Source organism: Panthera leo, chromosome A2 (genome assembly GCF_018350215.1).
Source record: "Panthera leo isolate Ple1 chromosome A2, P.leo_Ple1_pat1.1, whole genome shotgun sequence".
Lineage (NCBI taxonomy): Eukaryota > Metazoa > Chordata > Mammalia > Carnivora > Felidae > Panthera > Panthera leo.
The window spans coordinates 93,600,009-93,618,053 of NC_056680.1; the positions used below are offsets into that span (position 1 = coordinate 93,600,009).

Consider the following 18,045-nt stretch of genomic DNA (forward strand, 5'->3'; position numbering starts at 1 on the left):
CAGTCACCAAGTAAAGATTTCTCCATCTCTTTAACAATCCTACTGCCCACCCTCAAAGAACTAAAATCCTTGTATTCTGTCCAATGTGTGTCATTTGGTTAACATCATGTCTAAGAAGAGAACTAGAAATTTAGCCTACAAGTGAGATCAGAATCAAATGAAGATATGGATGATTTTCAAGGTACTGAAATAATTGTCATCTCCTTTAAAAAATAGAACACTTGAGTTGTTATAATGCCATTCACATTACCGTAAACCAGCCATACGCTTGTCATTGCTTTGTTGTTTTATGTTACTGCTTTGTTGTTTTATTGCTTTGTTGCTTTGATGTTTTATATTTATCCTGTTCACCATAATGCCAGCAAATGTATAACTAGAAATCTATGCATTGCAAAAGGTCCTCCATGTACCCTGACCCTGAACTTTTAAACATGTTTCCAGAAACTTTAAAACTCAAGATCTTAGGAAGGGAGACAGATAATTGGAAGTTCAGATCTAAAACAAGACAAATTGATTCCTATGTGCAAGTGGGGTCTGACCACAGTACCTTGAGTAGTTAACTGTGTCTCCAGGTAAGGAGTGGGACCCCACAGGTCTAAGCCTTGCACAGTTAACCATCCTGAGCAGTAATTCTACACAGCTGTGAGAGATTCATGACTAAGTGATTGAACCAAGGGTATGATGAAGGAAGGATTTTGTCTCCTCTGTCCCTGGGACTTTAGAAGTGCACAGAGAACAGTATGGTGCTCGTAATTTGAGAATTTGTGAAAAATTTTTAGCATTTGAGAATTCTTAGAAACACAGAATAATGACAGAACATCGAGGTGCTAGTTGATTGATGATGCTATTTGCATTGTACAGTTTTTGACTGTTTGCCAAATGCTTTCATGTACATTCTCTCACGAGGTCATCAAAAGAGGGCCAAAGACAGGAAGATGCATGAAGCTGAAGCTCCGTGAGGAAAGCCCCACAAGGTAGCATGGGGCCAGAACCACACACAGCAGTCAATGCTGCCATGATAGGATTCAGAAAAAAAAAACACTGCTAAGTCAGTGCCAAACACAGACAAGTTGTCTGTTAATTGCTCATACCTGTGTGGTGAGCTGGGTTTCAGCTGATCTTGTCCTGGTTTTTTGCAGGGTTCTCCTCCAAGATAGATGCAGGTTGGGTTCTGGTCTTTCCACACATCTCTCATCCTCCTTGGAATGGCAGCTATGAAATAGTGCTCTTCCTGTGACAAGACAGGGAGAGCACAATGCCACAGACACATTTCAAACCTCCACTGTGTCAATACCACTGACATCCATTGTTCACGCCAAGTGTCATATCCATGGGGCAGAGACGCAAACCCCACACCTGAAGTAGGGGTGAAGAGAGGGACGAGAAGAAATATTTGCTGAATAATGATCTAATCTCCCATACTAGGGTTTATGACTACTAGGCTTATCAGCTACCCCTGACTAAAATAAGTGAATCAGCCTTGATTTGTTTAAAATGATGTTGATTTTAAAAACTTCTTCAAACCATTATCATATGGCTCCTGCAAGACAAATCCATGACTATGGAATAATAACTGTTCTCCTGGTATAGAGGTTAAAGGAAAGATCTTTATTTATTTATTTATGATGCAAGTAATATTTCACCCCCAAATATCCAAGTAAGGCATGATAGACTGACGACTAATAATTAGCTCAGTTGTAAGACCTGAGGAAATCTCCTTCACTTACACTTGTCCTTGAGACAGCGCTGTCAGAACATCTTTGTAGCGGACAGACAATGATAATGTTTGCAATGGAGATTATTAAGAAAGAACATACCTGTGTATGTATGCAGATGCTTTCACCTCTAGAGCCAGCTTTGTAAATCCAACTAATAATCTCTCAATTGTTAAAAAGGACAATCGCTATTCTCTCAGAATACTAATCCTTGCTCTCCACTAGTGCATTAAAAATCACAGAATTACATGTAAGGATTTAGAAAAATATTGAAGTGTCTGTGATTTTTATTCATTTCTTTAACTGTCACCTCAAGAGGGGTACTTTAGGAAAACTTGAGCATTTACCCTCCCTAGAGTAATACTGCTTTCAATATGCAGTATGTCTGCCTTGGGTAGGGATAACTTCATGATGCAAGAGGGTCAGTTTTTCAAGCATATCAATAATAGTTGTGATAGTAGTAGTAATAGCAAGTATTGAATGTTTATTGTGCTTCAGACACTCTTATCAGCTCTTGAGATGCATTTCCTTATTGAACACTCACAGTAAATTTACAAAGTAGGTACTGTCACTACTCCCACCTGTGATAGAGAGAAACTGAGACACCAAAAGGTGGTTGTTGTTGTTGTTGTTGTTGTTGTTGTTGTTGTTATGTTGTTATGTTGTTATGTTGTTAAGTGTTATGTCCAAGGTACTAGAACCTGGAAGACATTGTCTGGCATTTCCTATGAACACAAGACAGATATGCTCTCCTAGGCAAAAAGCTAATGCACTGACAGCATATGGAAAATGCAATGGGAGTGGGGAGAGTATTGTTTGTGTGCATGTTTTTTTTAAGACTTTTTTATAGCGCTTTTAGGTTCACAGCAAAACTGAGCAGAAGGTAGAGAGATTTTCCACATATACCCTGTCTGCACAAAGTCACAGCTTCCCAGCTTCCCTGTTATCCACAATCCCCCCATGAGAGTATTAAATCTGTTATAATCGATGAACCTACCTTGACACATCATTATAACCCAGAGTCCATCGTTTATGTTAAAGTTCACTCTTGGTGAACATTGTACATTCAACGGGTTTGGACAAATGTATAATGGCATGTATTCACTGTTACAGTATCCTATAGAATAATTTCACCCTGAAGAGTCCTCTGTGCATGGCCCACTCTTCCCTTCCTCTCCCCTAACCCTGGCAACCACTGATCTTTTTACAGTCTCTGTAGTTTTGCCTTTTCCAGAATGTCATATACTTGGAAGTGTGCATGTTTTGTATTGCTGGTTACAGAAGCTTTGATCTCTTTGTGCTGCTGCTGGCTTTGTGCATTGTTGAGGTCAAATGTCAAGTCTCTTCCAACAGAGACACAGAAAGGTGTTACGGTATAGTGGCTAAGAGCATGGACTCCACATCGAGACCGTCTGGGTTCAAATCCCAGCTCTGGGGGGTGCCTGGGTGGCCCAGTCGGTTAAGTGTCTGACTCTTCAGCTCAGGTCATGATGTCATGATTTTGTGGGTTAGAGCCCCACATTGGGCTTCGTGCTGATGGTGTGGAGTCTGCTTGGGATTCTCTCTCTCCCTCTCTCTCTCTCTCTGCCCCTCCCCACTCATTCTCTCTCTCTCTCTCTCCCTCTCTCTCTCTCTCTCTCTCTCTCTCAGTAAGTAAACTTAAAAAAATCCCAGTTCTACTATTTGTGAGCTGTGTAACATGGACATGGCGCCCGGTGTCTTGCTACCTCAGTTTCTCTATGTGTAAAATGGAGGTAACCATAGCCCCTCCCCCATAGTGTTGGCATGAAGACTAAAGTGAATTCCTATTTGCAAACTACTTAATATACAAAAAATGTTTGCTAAATATCAAATAGGAGGCTTGGGTATCCCGGCTCTTCAATAACAAACAGTAAGTAGACTGGGAGCAGAGTCCTGGTTCCTCTTCTGCCACTAGTCTGCATCATGGCCTCAGGCCACTCAACCTTTCCAACCTCAGTTTACTCATACATACAATGAAGCAGTTAGACTACCTGATTGCTCACACTGCCTGGGGGAGGTGCTGAGTGCCCTCTCTTTCTCCCTTAGGAGAGTTTAGATGGAGGTGTGAGTGGGGACCCATGGAGAGTAAGATGCAAAACCTTTCTTTTCCTTTCTTTTCTGGGAGCTGTAGAGATATGTTCTTATTTATGAATAGTACACTGTAGACTTTCATATGATTAAACTTTTATGGTTAAACTTTACTTCTCTAGAGAAAAACAGTGTATGGAAAGGGAAGCGTTCCATGACTTTTAGGTTGGATAGTTTGAAGACCGTCAGGGAATACGCACTCACAAAGCCACATTTGTGTGTGTGTTAGAAAAGCCAAGACAGGGGCTCCTGCGTGGCTCAGTCGGTTAAGCATCTGACTTCAACTCAGGTCACGATCTCGCGGTCCATGAATTCGAGCCCCGCGTCAGGCTCTGGGCTGATGGCTCGGAGCCTGGAGCCTGCTTCAGATTCTGTGTCTCCCTCTCTCTCTCTGCCCCTCCCCCGTTCATGCTCTGTCTCTCTCTGTCTCAAAAATAAATAAACGTTAAAAAAAAAAAAAAAGAAAAGCCAAGACATGAGAAGTAAAAATATTTAATGAATATAGTAGAACGTTTGTTTCCGAAAGTTGCTCAGAGATTACTTATTTTAAAACTCACCCTGTTAGGAATTAAAAGCTGATCTGCTGCAGCCAGGGTGGGTCAGAGTGCTTCAGTCTCCTCTGTCTACTTCTGAGGGTGACTGCTCAGCATTTTGAGATAGCCCTCTGGGTGACAGAGACAGTGGAGTTCTGTTCAGCATTAATATGTCATGTCACAACCTCTGATTGATAACACTGGAGCTGTATCAAATCTCAGTCATTATGTACTTTGGGGATATCACGTGTGTTAAAACTGAATTGCAGTTGTGCAAACATACACATTATTTCTAAACTGCCCGTTTGGGTCACTCTGCTTTTTTGGAGTTGAAATATTTAAAATCCCCTTATTTTGCAACAAGTTTAGCCCTCTCTGTCTGGGGTAAACTTTCATCTTCTGTGCAGGAGTGCTGCTTTACTTCTGTTCTAAGAGCTGTAGATAGATAGTTTAAACCCGACTTTTCTATGTCCTGATAGGACTATCAACTGAAATGTTCAGCACTGGCTCAGTTTTCCTAATAAAAGAAAGTAAAGTGCATGAAAATTCTTGCACATACTTGTAAATACAGTTTTCTTTTATTGATGATCCATTAGTATCAGTCCCATGTTTTACTGTGGGCTACTTATGATGACACGTTTTGTGCATTACTATATGTCCACAGTGCTAGAACAGGCCCTGGCAGACAGTAGGCACATGATAAATATTTGTAGAATAAATGAGAGAAAGAAAGAATACTCATGCCTCCTATCCTAAAGGACTTAAGAATATTATATGTTACATCAACAAATAATAAAAGTGATTGAAATGTCACCAGAGTGGGGGCGCCTGGGTGGCTCAGTCGTTAAGCGTCCGACTTTAGCTCAAATCATGATCTCAAGGTTTGTGAGTTCGAGCCCCGTGACAGGATCTGTGCTGACAGCTCAGAGCCTGGAGCCTGCTTCGGATTCTGTGTCTCCCTCTCTCTCTGCCCCTTCTCTGCTCACACTCTCTCTCTCAAAAATAAATGAACGTTAAAAAAAATTAAAAATGAAATGTCACCAGAGTGATTCATAACTGTGTTCATTGTTCACCTTCTAAAGAACCAGAGCCTTTTTGCCTCACCGAAATAATCCTAAAAAAGGCCTCAGGTTCACCACCTCTTCCAGGTAGTAGGATGGCCACAGTTCTTCGATGAAATTACTACTACTTTCTTACAAGCTCAGTAAGAAAGAGTAAATGTATCTGTTAAAATATAAAATAATCCTAAAAGATTTAAATTGCGAATGTTTGCATTTAGAGGAGTTAATTATCTAGTACATCCAACATTTCCTGTGGCATTTTGGACATACTCATTTTTATATTAACTTATAAAAGACTTATTCTATGGTGTTATTTACATTGGATGATATTAAATCTGTTTGCAAAAGATAAACTAAAGTTTTAGACTTTTTAGGATCTCTTCTTATTGCTGCCCCTCCCCCCAAAAAGAAAGAAAAGTGTTGGTTTACAAACCCTGATTTCACCTCTCAAGTCCTTTGAACATACTTGAGGTTTTTAACTGGCTGGTTGATTTAACTATTTACTCATATGCTTTCTTGTTATTGAAGTTAAAAACACAGCAGTATCCCTTAAGATACAAAACAAACAAACATAAAACTAGTGAGAAAGAAATGAGGGGAAAAATTAATTGAAATTATTTTCCCGATGTCTACAGTACATACCTATAGCAAATGAGTAAATTCCAATTTAGGTTTTCTCTTCCTGTGGGTTAAAATATGCTTTCATAATGCCTCAAGCTATTGCAGATTTGGCTCTTTAGAGCTGGGAAACTAGAATGCGTGTCATTGTTCTCCAGTTGTTTTCCTGTGGAATTTCAACAAATTGCGGCAGTTTGAGGGAAAACCTTTCCAGTTTTCTGTCTTCTCACCCCCATCATATCGCATAGCAAGTGATTTCTTCTGTGCCCCAGCTCTCCTCCCTGGTCTCCCACTGTGTGTGATCATCCTCCGCAGTGTCCCTGCAATAAGACGAGAAGGTGAAAATCAGCCTGCAGGTTTAAATTAATTGCACTCCTCAGTTATGCTCAGAGTTAGCCAATGCTTTAAATCACAACATTCCAAACTTCTAGTTTAAGCATAATTGGAAAGAGAAAGCTGACATTAAAGTGGTAACTGACAGAGTAAACTTAAAGCAGAACAGTGTAAAACACTCATATGCAAATAACTGTGAATCATCTGATAAAATTATTCAGAGGCAGTCGAATATTTTATTAAACATACCTGTTAGTGATTTGGAGCACTGATTTCAGCACCTTTTTGTTTTTAAAACTTGCATGACTAATTATGTTGTGTTTGTTCTAATGGAACATTACTTTTATTCATAATGGAAATCGTTTTTAAAATCTAATTTTTTCATGTAATGATAAATGTAATGCATGTTCACGGCAAAAAAAAAAAATGTGAGCAAGCCCTCCATTTGAAATTGTGTACTTTGGCAGTTAAGATCTGAGAGGCATTGGATACAAGAGAGCAGCTTCTGTGTTTTAGTGGGGCTAGCTTCAGATATTTGAGTTTATCCTGCCTTCATTTGGAAAAGAAACAGTGGCTCTGCCTCTGGGCTCCCAAGGGACTATGTCCATATCCACATTGCAGCACTGTTCACCCTGTGTTTGTAATTCTTTATTTGCGTTTCTGTGCCACTGATCTAAAACCAGGACTTACTCATTTCTGTGTCCAGTGCAGCTCCTGGTATCCAGGCAGGTGCCCAGGTAACATTTGCTAAAAGAATTGAGTCTATGTGAACAGTGATGGAAGGTAGACATAGGAACACTTCATTCTTCCTTATTTTTTCTTCTTTCATATGGCATATTTCAATTTTGGCTCTTTTATGCATTGCTGAATCTGACATATTGTACTTCTGTAAAAATTTTCTATTAACATATCCTGTCAAACTCTAAATAGAGGCAATTCTTAGAACTAATATTTATGTGCAGTCATTAATTGCAAGACTAATAATTTACTTGTAAATGCAAGATTGTATTAATTTTATCTGTAATGGAATTCTTGTTCCTCCTGAAATCATAGCAAATTATTTAAATTACTTTGTGGGGAGTACAAAGTTAAGGAGATCAAATTTGTTTTACAAGAACATTTGATGTAATTAATTTTTAAAATATATCTTGCTTTTTTAATACCAGACTTTAGATAATAATAATTTTTTAAAGACTTTATAAAAAGAACTGTTCTCCCCATTTTTCCTTTCTTTGTCAGTTAATCCTCAAACCTAGAATATGCCTTTAAATTTCTGCTCTACACCAACTGGCTGAATTATGTTGTGACTTTATAATACAGTCTAGTGGAGAATAAACTCAGGCATTAGATGATCTTTTGAGACATATAAATATATAATTGTTGGTGAGCACTTTCACCTAGAGCTTTAGAACAATAGATATTTGTAACAAGGCCTGATCTTCAGCGAATGCACACCATTATAGCATAATGACTAGTTTCTGCACTGATTGGTCAGTGCCCATGCCTTGCAGGTTATTAAATATTTTAACATTTATCCCTGCTTGAATGATGACTCTGAAACTCCATGAAAACTGTAAGTACTTTCTGAATCAGCCTGGAAAGATTAATGTATTCTCAGGGTAATATTTGAGTTGAATATGAAATTCTAAATCTTTGAAACCTGGAAATTGAAGATCAGTAAATGCTCTATAGTCATCTTAACTCCTACTTTTCTATCATACCCTATACCCAATTCATCAATAAATCTTATTGTTCTGCCTTTTAATGAGTTGCAGACTGACCCCTTCTCACTGCAGGCATTCCGTTACTATAACCCAAAGCACATCAACTCTCTCCCATACAGTTGTAATAAACTTTTTTTGGTCTTCCTGCTTCCACCCTCACTTTTGATAGTATATTTTCCAAAGAAGAGCCAGAATGGTCCTTAAAAAATGCCTAGATAGTGTCCCTCAGGCCACAGTGGCTCTATGTGAGCCAGTCTTCTGCCCTTGGGCACCTTCTCTGTCTCAGCCTCCACTTGCCTCTCCTACACTGTCTGCTCCAGCCACCTGTCCCGCAGACCCACTCCAGCCTTGCACGTCCTGGCTGGAATATGAACTACCTGCTTGCATGTAGGTTTTCTGTGTGGTTCCCTTCTATATCCTCAGCCCCAAGAAGTACACCAAGGACACAGTAGTTGCTCAATAAATAGTAGTTGAACTAATGAATCATTGCTTCCAGTCATTCCATTTGGATAAACTCTGTGTTTAGAAATAGAAGGCTGAGGGGCGCCTGGGTGGCTGTCGGTTAAACATCCAACCCTTGGTTTTGGTTCAAGTCATGATCTTACAGTTTGTGAGTTCGAGCCCTGCACTGGGCTCTGTGCTGAAAGTGCAGAGCCTGCTTGGAATTTCTCTTGCCCCTCTCCGACATGTCCTTGTTCTCTCTTTCCCTCTCTCTCTCTCTCTCAAAAAATAAATAAATAAACATTAAAAAAATAGTAAGCTGAGTATGTTCTTAAATTTATTTTTGTTCTTCTTATCAAATGGTTGTTCTTACACAGGAAACATATCGTCCCAAAGCAATATCAACCATTTAGATTATCTCCTTTAAAATCTTGTAATTAAAAGCAGACAACACTGAAAAAAGATACCAACCAATATTAAGCAAAATTAAGCCTTTAGGTATTCAATTTTTTTTTTTTTTTTTTAATTTTTTTTTTTTTTTAACGTTTATTTATTTTTGAGACAGAGAGAGACAGAGCATGAACAGGGGAGGGTCAGAGAGAGAGGGAGACACAGAATCTGAAACAGGCTCCAGGCTCTGAGCTGTCAGCACAGAGCCCGACGCGGGGCTTGAACTCACGGACCGCGAGATCATGACCTGAGCCGAAGTCGGACGCTCAACCGACTGAGCCACCCAGGCGCCCCTAGGTATTCAATTTTTAAAAAGAAACAGGATCAATATGAAAAAGAAACCATTTAATTTTATTGGAGGACATACACACAAATCCTGTCTAAATGAAAAGACATACCATATTAATATATACAAAGATTTTATGTCATTCTTTTCAGATAAATATATATTTTAATGAAACTCCAACTAGATTTCCAATGGGAACTTTATTTTGTTGACTATTTTGTTTGAAACTCCCCTTCCCTCATCACCTGATCTAAAGTGTCCCTCTCATACTGGTCAGTCTACATTATATCTCCTTGTTTTACTTTGCAGAACACTTTTTTCCCCAGTTTCATTGAGATATAATTGACATATAGCATTGTGCAAGTTTAAGGTGTGATTTTATATATATTCATATACATATATATATATATATATATATTACAAGATGATACCACAGTAAGTTTAATTCACACATCCATCACTTCACATAATTACGATCTTTGTGTGTCTGTGGTGAGAACTTTATTTTTAATGTTTATTTTTGAGAGAGAGAGAGAGAGAGAGAGAAAGAGCATGCACATGAGAGAGGGGCAGAGAAAGAGGGAGAGAGAGAGAGTCCCAAGACCGAATCCTGCAGAGTCCAACGCAGGGCTGGATCTCATGAATCATGAGATCATGACCTGAGCCAAAGTCAAGAGTCGCACTTAACCAACTGAGTCACCCAGTCTCCCCACTGTGGTGAGAAATTTTAAGATCTACTCTCTTGGCAAGTTTTAAATATACAATGCAATATTGTTAACTAAAATCACTTTGCTTTCCATTAAGTCCCCAGAATTTATCCATTTTATGACTGGAAATTTATACCCTTTGACTGCTTTTCATCTGTTTCTCTACCTCACACCCCTTGCCACTGTCAACCGCCAGTCTGTTCTCTTTTATGAGTTCAGGGGTTTTTTTAGATTCCACATATAAGTGAGATCATACAGTATTTGTCTTTCTTTGATTTATTTCACTTAGCATAATGCCCTCAAGGTCCATTCATGTTGTCACAAATAATCAGAATTTCCTTTATTTTTATGGCTGAATAATATCCATTGTGTGTGAATGTATAGGTACACATTTTTTTTTCATCCATTCATTCATCAGTGGGCACTTAGGTTGTTACCATATCTTGGCTGTTGTGAATAATGTTGCAGTAAACATAAGAGTGCAGAAATCTCTTCTAATCATTTCATTTCCTTCAGATACATACCCAGAGGTGGAATTGCTGGATCATATGGTAGTTCTCTTTTTAATTTTTTGAGGAACCTTCATACTGTAAAGTGGCTGCACCAGTTTACATTCCCACCAATAGCATATAAACATTCCCCATTCTCCACATTCTCTCCAGCACTTGTTATTCTGGTGTTTTGATAATTGCCATGCTAGCTTGTGTGATGTGATATGTCATTGTGGTTTTGATTCACATTTCCCTGAAGATTAGTAATGTTGAGCACTTTTTCATGTACTTGTTGGCCAGTTGAATATCTTCCTTGGAAAAATGTCTTTTCAGGTCCTTTGCCCACCTCTTAATTAGATTATTTGTTTGTTTTTGTTTTTGTTTTTGTTTTTTGCTATTGAGTTATATGAGTTCTTTATATAATTTGCATGTTAACCTCTTATGAGATATGTGGTTTGCAAATATTTTCTCCCATTCTGTAGGTTACCTTTTTGTTTTGTTGATGGTTTCTTTTGCTGTGCAGAAGGTTTTTACTTTGTTGTGGTCTCACTTGTTTATTTTTGCTTTTGTTGCTTGTGCTTTGGGTGTCGTATCCATAAAGTGCCTAGGAGCTTTTTCCCTATGTTTTCATCTCTACTTTCAGGTCTTAAATGTAAGTCTTTAATGCTTTTTGAGTTAATTTTTATGCATGGTTTAAATAGGGGTCCAGTTTCATTCTTTTGCATGTGAATATCCATTTTTCCCAGTACCATTTATTGAAGAGATTATCTTTCCTCCATTGAGTATTTTGGCTCCCTTGTCAAATATAAGTTGACCATAGAGCACAAGTTTAATTCTGGACTTTCATTTTTGTTCTGTTAGTCTATGTGTCTGTCTTTATGCTACTACTGTACTGTTTTGATTACTGTAAGTTTGTAAGATAGTTTTAAATCATAAAGTGCAATTACTCTAGCTTTGTTCTTTGTTCTCAAGATTACTTTGACTATTTGGGGTCTTTTGTGGTTCCATACACATTTTAGGACTATTTTGTTTATGTTTTTGTTTTTATTAAAAAATAGTAAAATAGTATTCTAATAGTATAGTATTAGACCTTAGGTGATGTTGGGTAATATGAACCTTTTATGATATTATTTCTTCCAATCCATAAACACAGGATTCCTTTACATTTATTTATGTCTTCAATCTCTTTCATCAGTATTTTAGTAATTTTCAGTGTACAGATCTTTTACCTCTTTGGTTAAAATTATTCCTAGGCATTTCATGTTTTTGATGCTGTTATAAATGCAACTGTTTTATTTATTTCTTTTTCAGATAATTCAGTATTATTATATAGAAACACAACTGACTTTTATGTATTGATTTTGTGTTCTGCAACTTTACTGGATTTGTTTATTCTAATGGTTTTTTGGTGGAGTCTTTAAGATGTTATCTGTGTAAAATCAGGTCATCTAGAAACAGACAGTCTTACTACTTCCTTTCCATTTCAGATGCCTTTTATTTCTTTTTCTTTCTTTCTTTCTTTCTTCCTTTTTTTTTCTTGATTGCTCATGATCAGACTTTTAGTAGCATGTTGAATAGGAATGCTGAGAGTGGGTATCCTTGTATTATTCCTGATTTTAGAAGAAAAGCTTTCTACTTTCCCTGATTGAGAATGATTATTAGCTGTGGACTTGTCATATACGGCCTTTTCTATATTGGGGTATATTCCTTCTAGACCCAGTTTGTTAAGAGTTTTTATCATGAATAGATGTTGAATTTTGTCAAGTGCTTTTCCTGCATCTGTTGAGATAATAATATGATTTTTATTTTTTATATTCTATTAATGTATATCACATTGATTCATTTGCATATATGAAACCATCCTTGCATTCCAGGGATGCATAATATAGAGGCACATTTTTTCATTGCTGGTAGGAATATGAAAAGTAGTATGTCAGCATCTATTAAAACGTAAAATGTGCATACCAGTTGTCAAGCTGTTCTATATGGAGAAATCTGTCTTGGGGCGCCTGGGTGGCTCAGTCGGTTAGGCGTCCGACTTCGGCTCAGGTCATGATCTTGTGGTCAGTGCGTTCGAGCCCCGCGTCGGGCTCTGTGCTGACAGCTCAGAGCCTGGAGCCTGTTTCAGATTCTGTGTCTCCCTCTCTCTGACCCTCCCCTGTTCATGCTCTGTCTCTCTCTGTCTCAAAAATAAACATTAAAAAATTAAAAAAAAAAAAGAAATCTGTCTTATAAAAATGAAAACATTAGTATACAGAGGTAGATGTGCAAGGATATTTTTTGAAGCATTGTTTTTAAGGGAAAAGGAACTGGAAGCTACCAAATTTTCCTCAGTAGGAGAATGGTCAAAAACTATGGTACTTCTATCCTGTGTAATATTATACAGTTTTAAAACAAGTATTACATCTATTTTCTTGATTTAAAGGACTGTTTGCTCTATATTATTAAGTACCTTAAAAAATTCAGAGAATGTTTACTGTGCAATCCATTTTAAAATTAAAATAGTACATATATTTGTGTGTATATATGGGTTTGTGTTTATAAACATAAAGAAATATGTGGAAAGAAAATACCCAAGCCATTAACAATTGCTGTATTTTCAGGAGTCAAAAACAAGGAGCAGGAGGGGTGCCTGGGTGGCTCAGTCGGTTAAGCATCTGACTTCGGCTCAGGTCATGATCTCACGGCTTGTGAGTTCAAGCCTCGTGTCAGACTCTGTGCTGACAGCTCGGAGCCTGGAGCCTGCTTCAGATTCTGTGTCTCTCCCCTCTCTCTGCCCCTCCCCTGCTCACACTCTGTCTCTCTCAAAAATAAATAAACATTAAAAAAATTATTAAAAAAATAATAAGGAGCAGGAGAGGTGTGTGCTACTTTATTGTTTAACATGGTAAAAGATATTACATCTTAATTTAAAAATATAATAAAGATGATTCAATGATGAATGTAAATATACATTATAGGACATTAGTAGTTTGACTTTGAGCATGTATAAATACCAAGTAGTGTAAGAAAGGAGAACCAGCACTACTGTATTTGGTTAGAGATGTCTTCATAGTGAAAACAGTGGCTCTCACTTCACTGATGTGTCAAAGTTCTTCAAACTACTTACAGTTTGGAGGTTTGGAATTTGTGTTTCTTTTTCAACTCAATTAAAACTTAGTTATTCTCAGAAATAATTACTAGGAAACAGATTATTAAATAAATCACCCTACACATAAGAAAACAATGCTTCATATTTACAATGTTAAGATTTTCCTGTTTTATTCTTCGTAACTGCCTGATCTAGAGATGAAGATGTAGTGTGGCTAGTGGACTCATCACTAAATCAGACGCTATCTTTATAAAAGTTGAGCTTTTTTAAAAAACATATTTGCAAATTATACATCGGAAACAAAGATTGTTTATCATCTTTCTTTTTTATTTCAGAACGCTTTACCCTGTACAGCTCTAAAAACCTTAGGCAAGCGTGGAATAAGTAAGTCCATATACCGTTTATGCTTGTTTTCTCTCTTTTTCTCTCAGTCCCTCTCTCAATTTCTAAAGTCTCCAAATAAGTTTGTCTTGACATTTGTTTCATTTGTTCATCCAAATATCCATTTCTCCATTCGTTTAACCATTAAACAGTTGTTAAGGCATAACTATGCACCAGCCGCCATGTTCAGCCTAAGCCAATGCTGTTATATATGAGTTTGGGTTCTGAGAGCAACGTGGCATTGCTTCGAAATGATAAATCCTAAAATTCACTGGGTTCAGTCTTCTTGTAACTAAATTCAAGAAATATTTTAGCATCAGCAAAATAGCATTTAAGTGCAATTTAATGACTGATTCTAATCTAAATAATGTTGGTGAACACCTCTGAGAGAGATAAAATTGATCTTTCACATTTTTTCAGTTTATCTATTGTTCCCCTAGGCCTTCTTAGAAAACTAAGTACCTATATTGCTTGAAATGTATGTCATCTGTTTATTTGATTTCTGTTCTCTCATCTGATCTTGTTGAAATAGTTTTATTTATTGGTTTTGAAATTTGATGAAATCTGAAGATCTGAGTTTCTCAAGTTAATCATAGGTCTTTTATTGCAAGCCAACCTGTTAGTAAACCATTGAAAGTTGGAAAGCAGAGTAATTGAGTCACTCTTGTTAGTTGTGGATATCATATTTCAAGCATTATGCTGGGGAAAAAGTAACTGGAACTGCTTTGATTTAAAAATTTTTAAAGTGTCATAACAAAATTTTGTCTTTGGGGACTTCAGTATTATTGCCTTAGTTTTTACTGTTATGACATATTTAATTTTAGACACCATCAATTATAAAAATAAAAAAATAAGAAAAAACCTTTTTATAATAAAAATGCCTTTAATCGGTGTTGTCAGTAGATACAGTGGACAGCTTATTGTAAGGGAACTCATGGAATGAGTACGTGAAACTCTGCAGTGGTTTATTTGAAAGATTTGGCAGTTTATTTTTATTAAATCCATCTTAGAAGAGCGCTGGGATAATTATTTTTGTCTAACACAAGGCTTTGCATTTGCCATTTGAAGAGTTAGTTCTTATTATGTGTAGAGTCTCCTCTGGGAGGCATGCCGTCTTCTGGGAACATTCTGTGTGTGTTCCTCACTCTTTTGCCCTTCCACCTCCCCCTCTTTACTGATCAGCAGTCTAACATTTTAATTAAGTGCTTTCATACACCAGATAATATATACAGTATACAGTTCCTACCTTAATTAAATGATCAAACACATTCTCTCATATTGCTCAAAAAGTTTTGTCCAACCAGGTAACCATTGTATGAGACAATCTTTTATAAAGCAATTGAATTTCTAACCCCATCTTTGAAGTGACAGGAATATCTGCCGAATGTACACGTAGCGTTTGTGGCGGATAGCCTTCAATTTAGAGAACCTCCATTTCCTTCCATCAGAGGGACAAAGCTAGAATGACCTCCAAATTGCCCAGGAATATAAATGGCAGATCTTATCCACTTAGAATCATCTACAAAAGATGGGAGAGGGGTGTCTGTAGACAATGCTGAAGGATATTTCTTCCGCCATCCTCTTGTGGTTATGACCCCATTCATTTCCACATGGCGCATTTCAGTCGTTCATTTTTGTGACTTGTATTCAGCACCACCTGCCATCACAAACAGTCTAGCATGCATGCCCAGGTGAAGGGCCTTTCTCATTCTGCCTTCAATAGTCACTAGTGAGATGCCTCTCAGAGAAGGTACTTCTAGCCATTTACATTACTCTACTCTGGGAGAAATGAGGTAAAAGAAAAGTAAAATTGAAATAGTATTCAAGCTTTGCATTGCTTCACTTCATTCTGACCACCTAAGACTTGATACTCCCTTTTCTCTGAGAGTTGTTCATGTTATAACAAAAGTAGTTAATTTCATTGATGGAAATCAGGATGTAGAATGCTCTGGTATTGACATTTTAGACATTTTAAAAACTATGTGCATCATGCACAATCTCCTTTAAATTTTTCTTAAAAGATGCTAGGTATTTTCTTAATAGATGCTTTTATTCTTAACAGCAAGTAAGAATTCTTCAGAATACGATTTTTCACAAAATAAGAAAACAGTTTTCTCTTTAAGATATAACTTCAGGGATATTTATTAATTGCATTTTCTATAGGATTTTTTATAGGATTTATAATTTTTCTACCAAAGCCAGGGTCTGAAATACTGAAGGAGAGGCGCCTGGGTGGCTCAGTCGGTTGAGCATCCGACTCTTGTTTTCCACTCAGGTCATAATCTGTCTCACTGTTCATGGGTTCGAGCTCCATGTGGGGCTCTGAGCTGTCATTGGAACCTGCTTGGGATTCTCTCTGTCTCTGCCTCTCCCCTGGTCATGCACTCACTCTCTTGCTTTTCCTTTTCTCTCAAAAACAAATTAATAAAACTTAAATTATTTTTAATAAAAAAATAAAATACTGAAGGAAATCTTACATTTTCATGTAAAGTCTTTTTAATGAGCTGGTAGAATTATAGTTAATGTTTTTCTTTTAATCTCTAACATCACATATGCTTTTTAAAAAGAAATTACAAAAGCATTTAATAAACTGGGTCCTACCCTTAGATTACTTTTAAAACATGTTAGGGAAACTATTAAAAGCTGTTAGCTTGAGGTAAGATTTTCAAATTATAAACATAATTTGTTTAGAATCAAGCTATTTTTTAAGTCCCCATAAGTCTTATTTTCTGTTGCCTTAAGGAGTTATTTCAAAAAACACTAAGTATGGGGCGCCTGGGTGGCTCGGTCGGTTGAGCGTCTGACTTCAGCTCAGGTCATGATCTCACAGACCGTGAGTTCGAGCCCCGCATCGGGCTCTGGGCTGATGGCTCAGAGCCTGGAGCCTGCTTCCGATTCTGTGTTTCCCTCTCTGTCTGCCCTTCCCCTGTTCATGCTCTGTCTCTCTCTGTCTCAAAAATAAAACGTATAAAAAATAAAAATTAAAAAAAAAACACTAAGTAATAAAATATCACGAAAAATGTTATAAAAATACTACTTTCTGGTATCCCAGTGTTACCTACTGAATCCTTAGAGCCAAGCAATAGCCTCTAGCCTATTAAAACCCAATGAAATTTACAGAAAACTGAAAATTCAGAGACATTAATTTGTTATTGATTCTTCATCCAAATGGACTTGCGACCTTGCAACCATCATAGACATTTCAACATCCCTCACTTCGGAATGAGCTCTAAGTTCAGAAGAACTGCATTTAAAGACTCGTAAGCAAGTGCTGGCTTTCTCCATCACTACAAACGAATTTGCTTGTCTACAAGCACAATTACGAAACGAGCTATCGGTAAATTCTCGTATATAGCAGTAATAGGTTCAAAATAAAGGAAACTAATTTGCAAGAACTAATTTGAATTCAATTTAGATGGGTTAATAGAAGACGGGTAGGTTAATATAAAAAAGTAAGTCACTGCTTAAAATTAAATAGCAATGTATTTAAAAATACATATTAACTCAGCTATTAAAGCTAGTGGATCTGTTAACCTGCCTAAAAGAGTAATAATTTCTTGAGAAATGAATCCTTGAATCTCTTTGAACAGCTGTAACAAGTGACCCAGTTTATTTGGGGGCCAAGCCTGCCCTAGGTAACGCCAATACAATTCCCTGCTGACTTCGTTTATACCAGTAACCATGGGCATAATTTTATCCTTTGAAGGATTTTTCTAAGTATTCTGGGGAAACAATGCAATAATGGGAGAAAAATATCAAAAGATGCAGCAGATATCTAAACTCAAAAGGATAATATAAAGAAGAAATCTTAATTACAGGATTGAGATTAATAAATATATATTAATAAAGAAAAGAAAGTACTTTTATTCCCCTATATTGGACATGCATGAGTTGCGTGGGCTCTTCCTGTTTAAAAGGGGATTTTGGATTAAAGGGAGATAAATCTTAATTTTATATAAATACATGTACTGTTTTCTGACCTCCTTCAAAACATTCCATTTTATTTCATTGGAGTTATAAAACTCTCCCTATTTTTCTTCCAAATCTCTCTATTTAGAGTTGTCTGACATTGGCATGTATATGCAATCAACCAAGAATTTCAGCC

General features: G+C 37.1%; 1 protein-coding gene across 3 annotated transcripts in view; it reads left to right on the forward strand.

The window, feature by feature from the left end:
- CDK14 (cyclin dependent kinase 14) overlaps nucleotides 1–18,045 on the forward strand; it is a 606,215-nt gene that overhangs the window by 436,812 nt on the left and 151,358 nt on the right. For all 3 annotated transcript variants that reach the window (XR_006196800.1, XM_042917477.1, XM_042917471.1), the window contains exon 12: nucleotides 13,895–13,943. Coding sequence is in view for 2 of the 3 variants with exons in the window: in XM_042917477.1 (XP_042773411.1) it covers nucleotides 13,895–13,943 (49 nt within the window). In the remaining variant the exon portion in view is untranslated. The remainder of the gene's footprint in view (nucleotides 1–13,894; nucleotides 13,944–18,045) is intronic.